General features: G+C 45.0%; 1 protein-coding gene across 1 annotated transcript; it reads right to left on the bottom strand.

Moving 5' to 3' along the window:
* Positions 1–316: 316 nt before the first annotated feature.
* On the bottom strand, positions 317–10942 carry LOC139229660 (zinc-binding protein A33-like). Its single transcript, XM_070861180.1, has 6 exons — positions 10322–10942; positions 10146–10241; positions 9819–10052; positions 3879–3901; positions 3664–3779; positions 317–946 (listed from the first exon to the last, which is right to left on the bottom strand). Exons 1-6 carry the CDS (start codon positions 10730–10732, stop codon positions 387–389), a joined length of 1440 nt encoding a protein of 479 aa, XP_070717281.1. The 5' UTR covers positions 10733–10942; the 3' UTR covers positions 317–386.
* Positions 10943–11275: the final 333 nt, after the last annotated feature.

Here is an 11275-nt window from a genome sequence, read left to right as displayed (position 1 = left end):
AGGCTAACTGGCATGTGGTTCCCTGTTTTCTCTCTCACTCTTTCTTGAATAGCGGTGTTACATTTGCGACCATCCAAACCGTTGCGACTGTTCTGGTATACAGGCAATTTTGAAAATGAAAATTCCTACAGTTCACAGCTCATTGCACCCAGCAAGTTCCTCTCCACAATTCAGCATCTATTTGTTTCTTCTCTCCGCCCCACTCTCTCTCCCCCTCCTCCCCCCCCCCCTCACTCCCCCCCCCACTCTCTCCCCCTCCCCCCCCACTCTCTCCGCCTCCTCCCCGCTCTCCCCCTCCCCCCACTCTCTCTCCCCTTCACCCGCTGTAACTGAAACTGACGCCCATCAGTTTGCAGGAGGCAGGGTGAAATTATGGGATGGGTCTGTTAGTGACCTTTAACCCCGCAGATTGTCAGCGGTGCGGAGTTTTTCCCGCCATCATTCGTTCCCGGATGGAAGAAGGGAAAGATTCTCTCAGTGAAAGTGTGGGTGAAAGTGTGGAGATGGAACATGTTGTCCGCATTGTAAAATGACACCTGTCCGCCCTCATAGTCCAGGTACACCCCGATCCTCCGGGGCTCCGCACTCTGGGTGAGGCGGGTCTGTGAGGGGGAGGTGAGGGCAAAATAGTCACTTCCGCGATCCAGACACACAATCCAGTATCCGGTCTCTGGGCTCGGACCGATCATCATTCTTTCCCCTTTCCTCTCGGCAGACTCTCGGGCCACTCCCAGACGCCACTCAGTCTTGTTCCCCACCTCCATCTCCCAGTAGTGTCTCCCTGATGTGAATCCCTCTGATCCCAGGACACAGAACCAGGAATCAAACCTCTCCGGGGTGTCAGGGAGCCGCTGTTGTTTGTCCCCGAGTCTCACACGGGTCCGGTCCTCAGACAGGATGAGCCGGGGACTCGCTGTGTTCGGATCCAGAGTCAGAGAGGCTGGAGCTGGGGGAAAGTTAAAGTAACACAGTCAGTGATTTAGTTTCTTGCTGCGATTTATTCAAACACTTTCCTGTTTAAAGAGCCCACTCGGGCTCTGGGTTGTGATCCTGGAATCTGCTGCCGCTCCAGGGTTTACGTCCTGGGCTCAATTTACGTCGATTTCGGGGCTGAATCAGTGCTGCAGCAGAAGCAGCGCAGGGAGATAAAGACCGGAAAACCACTGGAGACAGCAGTGGGGGGGGGGGGGGGAGGAGAGAGGGCGAGGGGCAGGGGGAGAGAGAGAGCAGGAGCAGGGGCAGGGGCAGGGGCAGGGGGAGAGAACGGGAAAGAGAGAGCGGGGGAAAGGGTGAGGAGAGAGAGAGAGAGAGAGTGACTGGGAGAGGGAGAGGGGTGTGGGATCTGTATATTTATTATCTGTATGTACTATTCAAGGAAATGAGAGTTTAAAGGCTTGTTTGGTATAAAGTTGAGAGGGAAGGCTGTTTGAGACACTAGACACTGGACATTCGGAAGGTGTGCACCTCACAAGCAGCCACTGGAAATCGGAACGAGCAGAAAGTTGGTCTGTGAAGTGTTTGTGTCTCACTGGCATTCATACTGGATTTGTTTAGTATGAATGTTTAAATAAAAGACCTGATCCTGCCATTACTACAACTGAGTGTGTGTGTGTAATTTGACGTTTGAAACAACTAAACGAAAAGAGAAAGAAAGCTGTCCAACAAGGGGAGAGAGAGTTGGGGAGGGGGGAGAGAACGCCTGAAAAATGACCGGTTGGACTAGGCTCGTAGAATCTTACATTTTAGACGGAGGCCATTCGGCCCATCATGCCCGTGCTCGGTCTGTGAAAGAGCTGTCCAATTCAGTCCCCCACTCTCATTTTTAATTCCCTTTGACTGGATGTCAAATTGCCTGATGAAAGTTCCTATGGACTCTGCATTCCAGATCATGACAACCCTCTGTGTGAAACAGTTTCTCCTCATTTCCCCTCAAGTACTTTTTCCAATTATTTTAAATCTGTGACCTCTGGTTACAGATCCACTTCCTAGAGGAAACTTTCTCCTGATCTGATTCATCAAAACCCCTCAAAATTTTAAATCTCACTATAACCTTCTCTGCTCGAAAGAGAACAATCCCATGTAACTAAAGTCCCTCATCCCTGGTATCATCCTGGTAAACTTCCTCTGTACCCTCTGCAACGACTTGATGTCTTTCTGAAAGTGTGGTGCCCAGAATTGTGTACACTACTCCAGCTGAGGCCTATTTCAAGTGTCCCTGGGTACAGGACACTGCACCATGAAACTGGTCCTTTTTACCCTGTAAAACAAGTGCAATAAAGCCCACTTTTTATACCTGGGTTTCCTAACCCAGAAAGTGCTCTCATGGCCCAGCATATCCCTCACTCTACCATTATCATCAAGCCTGAGGACCAATCCTGGTTCAACAAAAAGTGTAGAAGAGCATGCCAGGAGCAGCACCAGGCATACCTGAAAATGAGATGCCAACCTGGGGAATCTAACAAAGGACTACATCCATGCTAAAAAGCGGAATGTCATGCTGTAGACAAGGCCAAGCGATTCCACAAACAGCGGATCAGATTAAAGCTCTGTAGTCCTGCCACATCCAGTGGTGAATGGTGGGGGACCATTAAATAATTAACGAGAGGAAGAGGCTCCATGAATGCCCCCATCCTCAATGATGGCGGAGCCCAGAACGTGAGTGGAAAAGAAATGGCTGCAGTGTTTACAACCATCTTCAGCCAGAAGTGCCGAGTGGATGGGCTCAGGTAATGCTGAAGACAGGCAATGTATCAGACGTTGAAACAGGCAGTCTCTGTCATTGTCACAATCTGGGGTCAGAAGTGCAGCTGGAGATTGAACACGACAGCAAGGTTGCAAACTGAGACCCTGGCCAAGAGGGGATGGAGTTGGTGGTAATGGTGCAGAGATTGTGACAGGTTCCAACATACATTACAACAGGGCTACACTTCAAATAATTCCATTGGCTGTAGCATGCTTTGGGACGTCTTGAGGTTGTGAAAAGCGCTATATAAATGCAAGTTCTTTCTTTTTTTTTCAGTTGTAACAATTTCTCTGCGACCAGGAGGTGCATGCAATGGCCTTCCTGCTGACCACTGCTCGGCTTTCCACCGCTTCCCCCTGCCTCCATCCCCCCCCCCCCACTCCTCTCAATCTCAAACTTGCATTTTCCCACCACCTTTAAACAACTCCTGCTCACTTGCCTCCAGGGAGGATTCGACGGATTTCCTGTCTCCACCCTCAAGGTCCACCGAGCACCTTCCCACACTCCAAATCCTTGAGCAACTCACCAGCAATAATGTACTGGAGCCTAACCCTGAGAATGGATGGGCCTCTGACCAATTTCATGGGGCGAGCAGTGGGCTCACTGCCTGCCTGATCAATGGGGTTCCTCTAAAACCCAGCCTCGCTCAATCTAAACGGCCTTTTCACCCTCCCTTTTCCCAGTTTGAGACTGTCGCTACTTTGTTGTCGACTCTGAGACTGTGCTAAACCTGTGAATGTTTATCTTCTCTCTGCAGTTTGGGATCTTAAATACTTCAATAAGATCACCCCAAGCCCTCCCTTATCCAGTACAAAGACTAGACACAGACATCAGTTATCATTCAATAGAGGGTCTGGGATCCGGTTTGGACTCTTCTCATGTGGATTTATAAATCAGTGAAAAGAATATGAGAGATTTACCAGGGTTAATGACGTATATCATGTCTCTCCACGCTGTGTACTCTACAGGGCCATTGAACTTTCCAAACGACGGGGAGGCATCTACGACTGACAATACTTGAATATCGACACTAATCCTGTAAATATTGAACAGTTGATGTTATACATTGGCCATGAACACATTTCCAAGTTATTTTACCAAACTGTGCAAAGATTCTGTAAAGAGCATGTCCTACCTCCTCTTCCAACAAGCTTCCTCCTGAAATAAATAAAACACAAACAGTGAGGAGGACAGTAAAAGACTTCAGGAGGACACAGACAGGCTGGTGAAATGAGCAGACACAAGGCGGATACAATTTAATACAGAGAAGTGTGAAGTGATGCATTTTGGAAGGAAGAATGAGGAGAGGCATTGTAAACTAAATGGTAAAATTTTACATTTTACATAGATGACCTGGAAGAGGGGACAGAGTGTAGTGTAACAAAATTTGCAGATGACACAAAGATTAGTGGGAAAGCGGGTTGTGTAGAGGACACAGCGAGGCTGCAAAGAGATTTAGATAGGTTAAGCCAATGGGCTAAGGTTTGACAGATGGAATACAATGTCGGAAAGTGTGAGGTCATCCACCTTGGGGAAAAAAACAGTAAAAGGGAATATTATTTGAATGGGGAGAAATTACAACATGCTGCGGTGCAGAGGGACCTGGGGGTCCTTGTGCATGAAACTCTTTTTGGAGTTCACCTGCAAAAACATAAAACATTAAACCGTGCCACCCGACCTGGGTGACACACCAGACATTTACAAGGCCCTTTTTTCCTTTTTTTTGGGTTTTTTTTTTTCATTTTTTGGGGGGGTTTTTTTTTGGGCGCTAAAATTCCTTGTGCATGAATCCCAAAAAGTTAGTTTGCAGGTGCAGCAGGTAATCAGGAAGGCAAATGGAATGTTGGCCTTCATTGCGAGAGGGATGGAGTACAAAAGCAGGGAGGTCCTGCTGCAACTGTATAGGGTATTGGTGAGGCCACACCTGCAGTACTGTGTGCAGTTTTGGTCACCTTACTTAAGGAAGGATATACTAGCTTTGGAGGGGGTACAGAGATGATTCACTAGGCTGATTCCAGAGATGAGGTGGTTACCTTATGATAATAGATTGAGCAGACTGGGTCTTTACTCATTGGAGTTCAGAAGGATGAGGGGTGATCTTATAGAAACATTTAAAATAATGAAAGGGATAGACAAGTTAGAGGCAGAGAGGTTGTTTCCAGTGGTCGGGGAGACGAGAACTAGGGGGCACAGCCTCAAAATACGGGGGAGCCAATTTAAAACCGAGTTGAAAAGGAATTTCTTCTCCCAGAGGGTTGTGAATCTGTGGAATTCTCTGCCCAAGGAAGCAGTTGAGGCTAGCTCATTGAATGTATTCAAGTCACAGATAGATAGATTTTTAACCAATAAGGGAATTAAGGGTTACGGGGAGCGGGCGGGTAAGTGGAGCTGAGTCCACGGCCAGATCAGCCATGATCTTGTTGAATGGCGGAGCAGGCTCGAGGGGCTAGATGGCCTACTCCTGTTCCTAATTCTTATGTTCTGATGTTCTAAATGGGGTGCAGGAACAGAGAGACCTGGGGATCACATTCACAAATCTTTAAGATGAAAAAAGAGAGTGAGGTTTTTTGACAATGACCTGTGATGATCTGGAATGCACTGACTGACAGGGGGGAGGAAGCAGATTGAACAGTAATTCTCAAAAGGGAATTGGAAATACACTTGAAAAGAAAAAAAATTGCAGGGCTATGGGGAAAGAGCAGGGGGTGTGGGACTATTTAGATCGCTCTTTGAAATAGACACAATGGGCCTTTTGTGCTGTAGGATTCTATGATTGTAAGTAGTTGAACATTCTGAATTGTGTGTCAGATACTGGAACTCAACATCAGTGCCACTCACACACACAGTGACTGTCAGACCCACTGTACCACACACCCACACACTCACAACATGGAACTCTAACTGGATTGTAACGTGACTTCCAGGAAAATATTAAACTTGTGTAACAGGGAAATAATTACAAGCAAAATATCAAGATCACGGCAATTAATTCCCGGGAGGTCCCGGGCATCCCTCAGAATATATAAAAATAAGAGTGTATCATAAAGTGGGGTCAATGCAGGGAAAAATGGTTAAAAAAATAAAAGCTCTTTATCTGAATACATGCAGCATTCGTAACAAGATGGATGAGTTGACGGCACATGGGTATGATCTCATCGGCATTACAGAGACATGGTTGCAAGGTGACCAAGGCTGGGAACTGAATATTCAGGGGTATTTGACAATTTGGAAGGATAGATAGAAAGGGAAAGGAGGTGGGATAGCTCTGTTAATAAAGGATGAGATCAGTGCAGTAGTGAAAAATGATATTGGCTCAGAAGATCAAGATGTAGAATCAGTTTAGCGGAGATAAGAAATAATAAGGGGAAGAAGTCATTGGTGGGCATAGTCTAGACGTCCCCTAACAGTAGCTACACTGTTGGATGGAGTATAAATCAACAAATAATGGAGGCTTGTAAGAAAGGAATGGCAATAATCATGTGCGATTTTAATCTTCATAATTGATTAGACAAATCAAATTGGCTAAGGCAGCCTTGAGGAAGAGGTCATAGAGTGTATCCGGGAGAGTTTCATTGAACAGTGCATTGCGGAATCAACCAGGCAGCAGGCTATCTTAGATCTGGTACTGTGTAAAGAAACAGGATTACTAAATGATCTTGTAGTAAAGGATCGTCTCGGAAAGAGTGATCATAGCATGGTTAAATTCAAATTCAGTTGGAGGGTGAGAAAGTTGGATCTCAAACCAGCGTCCTGATCTTAAATAAAGAAGATCACAAAGGTATGAAGGCAGAGTTGGCTAAAGTTGACTGGGAAAATAGATTAAAGTGTCAGATGGTTGATAAGCAGTGGGAGAAATTTAAGGAGATGTTTCATAATACTCAACAAAAATATATTCCAGTGAGAAGAATTTAAGAGAAGGGAGAACCATCTATGGCTAAGTAAGGAAGTAAAGGATGGTATCAAATTGGCCAAGGCATAGAATACAAGAGGAGGGAGGTTATGCTTAAATTGTATAATACACTGGTTAGGCCACAGCTGGAATACTGCATGCAGTTCTGATCGCCATATTATAGGAAGGATGTGATTGCACTGCAGAGGGTGCAGAGGAGATTTACTAGGATGTTGCCTGGAATGGAGAATTTTAGCTCTGAGGACAGATTGGATAGGCAGATTTGTTCTCCTTGGAACAGAGGAGGCTGAAGGAGACCTCATTGAGGTGTATAACATTTTGAGGGGCCTGAACATAGTGGATAGCAAGGGCATATTTCCCTTGGTGAAGGAGTCAATTATGAGGGGCATAAGTTTAAGGTGGAAGGCTTGAGGAGATTTGAAGGGAAACTTCTTCACATAGAGGGTTATGAGGGTCTGGAACTCATTGCCTCGAAAGGTGGTAGAGGCAGAAACCTTTACCACATTTAAAAGGTGCTTGGATGAGCACTTGAAGTGCCGTAACCTGCAGGATTATGGACCTAGAGCTGGTAAGTGGGATTAGACTGGATAACCTCTTGATGGCTGGCACAGATACAATGGTAAGTACTTCAGGGAATCTAATACGACCAGAGTGGTCTACTGGACTAGTTTCGATCACCTCGATGGGTCGGAGAGGAATTTTCCCAGATTTTATTCCCCAATTGGCCTGGCTTTTTATCTGCTTTTTTGCCTCTCCCAGGAGATCGCATGGCTCCAGGTGGGGTGGAGTGTAAAATGTCGCGATACATGGGGTATCACAGTTGTACGGGGCGGACTGGTTGGGGCTGGGTGCTCTTTATCTTTCCGCCATTGTTCATTGTTCATAGGTTTATATATAACCTTCAGGGCTACTGACCGAGGGCCTTGTGGCTCTTTGTCGGCCGGCGCGGACACGATGGGTCGTAATGGCCTCCTTCTGTGCTGTAAATTTCTATGTTTCTAAATTGAAAACAATGGAATACAAAGTGGCCAAGATTAGTGCGAGGCCAGAGGAATGGGAAGCTTTTAAAAACCAGCTAAGGTCAAGTAAAAAAATAATAAAGAGAGGGATGATAGATTTTGAAAGTAAACTAGCAAGAAATATAAAAACAGATAGTAAGAGCTTCTGCAGGTATATAAAAAGGAAGAGAGTAGCTAAAGTAAACATTGGTTTCTTAGCGGATGAGACTTGGGAATTAATCATGGAAAATAGGGAAATGGCAGAGGTTTTGAATAAATATTTTGTATCTGTCATCACGGTAGAAGACACTAAAAACATCCCAATAATGGATAATCAAGGGGCTATAGGAAGGGATGAACTTAAAACAATCATTATCACTAAAGAAAATGTACTCAGTAAAATAATGGGACTAAAGGTAAACAAGTCCTCTGGACCTGATGGCGCACATCCTAGTGTCTTAAAAGAAATAGCTGCAGAGATAGTGGTTGTAATCTAGCAAAATTCCCTGATTCTGGTGAGGTCCCAGCAGATTGCAAATCGCAAATGTAACACCCTTATTTAAAAAAGGAGGCAGTCAGAAAGCAGAAAACTATAGACCAGTTAGCCTAACATCTGTCGTTGGGAAAATGCTGGCGTCCATTATTAAGGAAGCAGTAGCAGGATATTTGGAAAAGCTTAACACAGTCAAACAGAGTCAGCATGTTGTTATGAAAGGGAAATCATGCTTGACAAATTTGCTGGAGTTCTTTGAGGATATAATGAACAGGGTGGATAAAGGGGAACCAGTGGATGTGGTGTATTTGGATTTCCAAAAGGCATTCGATAAAGTGCCATATAAAAGGTTACGGCACAAAATAAAAGGGTTGGAGGTAATATATTGGCATGGATAGAGGATTGGCTTACTAATAGAAAAACAGAGAGTCAGGATAAATGCTTCATTTTCCGGTTGGCAAACGGTAACTAGTGGGGTGCCACAGGAATCAGTTCTGGGGCCTCAACTATTTACAATTTTATTAATGACTTGGATGAAGGAACCGAGTGTAATGTAGCCAAGTTTGCTGATGATACAAAGATGGATGGGAAAGCAAGTTGTGAGGAGGACACTAAAAATCTGCAAAGGGATATGGACAGGCTAAGTGAGTGGGCAAATGTTTAGCAGATGGAGTATAATGTGGGAAAGTGTGAGGTTATCCACTTTGGCAGGAAAAATAAAAAAGCAAATTATTATTTACATGGAGAGAAATTACAAAATGCTGCGGTACAGAGGGACCTGGGGGTCCTTGTTCATAAGACACAAAAGGTTAGTATGCAGGTACAGCAAGTGATCAGGAAGGCAAATGGAATGTTCGCCTTTATTGCAAAGGGATGGAGTATAAAAGCAGAGAAGTCCTGCTACAACAGTACAGGGTATTGGTGAGGCCACACCTAGAGTACTACATACAACTTTGGTCTCATTTAAGAAGGGATGTACTTGTATTGGTGGCAGTTCAAAGAAGTTTCACCAGGTTGATTCCTGAGATGAGAGGGTTGATTTATGAAGAAAGGTTGAGTAGGTTGGGCCTATACTCATTGGAGTTTAGAAGCATGAGAGGTGATCTTATTGAAACATATAAGATTCTGAGGGGGGATGACAAGGTAGATGCAGAGAGGATGCTTCCCCTCATGGGGGAATCTAGAACTAGAGGGCATAGTTTCAGAATAAGAGGTCGCCCATTTAAAACAAGATGAGGAGGGATTTCTTCTCTCAGAGGATCGTTAATCTTTGGAATTCTCAACAACAGAGCCCTGTGGAGGCTGGGTCATTAACTAAATTTAAGGTGGAGATAGACAGATATTTGAGTGATAAGGGAGTGAAGGGTTATGGGAGCGGGCAGGGAAGTGGAACTGAGCCCAAGATCACATCAGCAATGATCTTATTCAATGGTGGAGCAGGCTCGAGGGGCCAAATAGCCTACTCCTGCTCCTATTTTTTATGCTCTTATGAATATGAGGACAGTGTGGAAGCCGGTTAGTTTGGTGACACAATAGAACCGCCCCGGAATAAACAAAACAATCGGTTTAAATCAGTTTCGAATTTTTCAGCAAATGCTGCATTTATTTCGTTGTCATCGGTTATTTTGTGACTGTGTGAAGTTTCACTGAACTGATCCGTAATATAATCCTCACCTTCAGAAATATCAGTCCGTCTTTTTGCTCCATCTGTTTCTGTAACTTTGAGAGCTCCTCCTGAATAGAATTTAAATTCTCTTGAATTTCCCGAAGGTTTTTCTCCATTGTTTCTAGAATCTTCCCCTCTTGTTCCCTGAGATCTCGGATTAAATGCTGCTCTTTCTCAGTGAGAATCTGGTGCATTTTAGTGAACTCGGATGTGATGCGGGTCTGCAGACTGTTCGACTGTTCCTACCAAATTAAATGTGAAACATAATTAATGTACCGCGATTGAGGGAACAAAACTAACCGAGATCCCAAAAAATCTGCTCAGGGAGACCTTACCCTAACTCCGGAAATCTGCTGTTTCTGTTTTAATTCCGTTTCTAGAGCCGCCGATTTCTTCTCTGTGAGAGAATCTAAGGAAGATTTCAGCCGATCCTGGGATTGGGAGAGAAAATCACAGAATTAAAGTGTTAGACCATGAAAATGTGATAAAATAATCAGGTGATCCAATTTACCTTGTAGATTTCAATTGCTTCTTTAATGGGCCTGAAGCGATGCTCTCTGTGTTCCCGCGCATCTCTACAGATCACACAGATCAGTTTCTTGTCAGTTTCACAAAACAGCTTCAGGTCTTCCTGATGTTCCTCACAATGAAGTTTACTTTCCGCCTCTTTCGGATTGAGGTTTAATTTTCGAGCTTTCTCGGCCAGATTCGCTAAGGCCCGATTTGCCCTGATGTTTATTTCCGGAAACTCCTCTCTACATTCCGGGCAGGAGTTTGTCTTCTTCTTTTCCCAACACTGTGTGATACAGGAGCGGCAGAAGTTGTGCCCACACTCCAGTGAAACCGGATCGGTGAAGAAATCCAGACAAATGGGACAAATTAATTCCTCAGTCAAACTCTGGGCCTGCTGATTAGAAGCCATGATTGAGTTTCAGCACTTCCTGATTCAATCCGTGGTCAGTTTCGATGTTGTTGCCTTGAATTCAGTTCAGCGATTTCCCGATGAATTCACTGCAATACTCAGGGAATTATTATTATACACTAGTGTATGTCCCGTCGACTTTTACACAGGGAGACAAAACGAAGAGCAGTATGAAGGACAAACAGGGTTAGAGAGCGGAGGGGAAAAATGGAGCCCTGTCCAGGAGGGTGACGGTCCCCGGGGGAGGAGCGAGAGAGGGAGGAAGGAGGCGCGGATCCAAATTCCAGTGCACTTTGCTCCAGACTGAACTGACTACCGACCACAAACCCTCTGGTGACACACGGTGTGAGATAGAGATCCATAAACTGAATTGTGTTAATGATTGCAGCCGCTCACTCTAAAACACGAAGTGCCCTAAATGTCAGGGAGTGATATCAGGTGACAGACCCCAGGACGTCCCAAAGCGCTCGAAGTACTTTTGAGGAAGTGTAGGTACTATTGTAATGTGGAGAAACACGTCAGCCTATGTGAGCACAGCAAGCT

Source organism: Pristiophorus japonicus, chromosome 19 (assembly GCF_044704955.1).
Source record: "Pristiophorus japonicus isolate sPriJap1 chromosome 19, sPriJap1.hap1, whole genome shotgun sequence".
In the NCBI taxonomy this organism is placed as follows: domain Eukaryota; kingdom Metazoa; phylum Chordata; class Chondrichthyes; family Pristiophoridae; genus Pristiophorus; species Pristiophorus japonicus.
Note: the sequence above shows the minus strand (reverse complement) of the source record. Positions and strands in the feature narration are given on the sequence as shown.

What these genes read in the sequence shown, in the direction of transcription:
- LOC139229660 (XM_070861180.1), bottom strand. Translation starts at nt 10,732, where the DNA reads ATGGCTTCTAATCAGCAGGCCCAGAGTTTGACTGAGGAATTAATTTGT. An exon ending in AAGCAATTGAAATCTACAAG is followed by an intron (nt 10,242 to 10,321) that starts GTAAATTGGATC and finishes TCCCAATCCCAG; the next exon opens with GATCGGCTGAAATCTTCCTT. An exon ending in GAAGCTTGTTGGAAGAGGAG is followed by an intron (nt 3,780 to 3,878) that starts GTAGGACATGCT and finishes CAATATTTACAG; the next exon opens with GATTAGTGTCGATATTCAAG.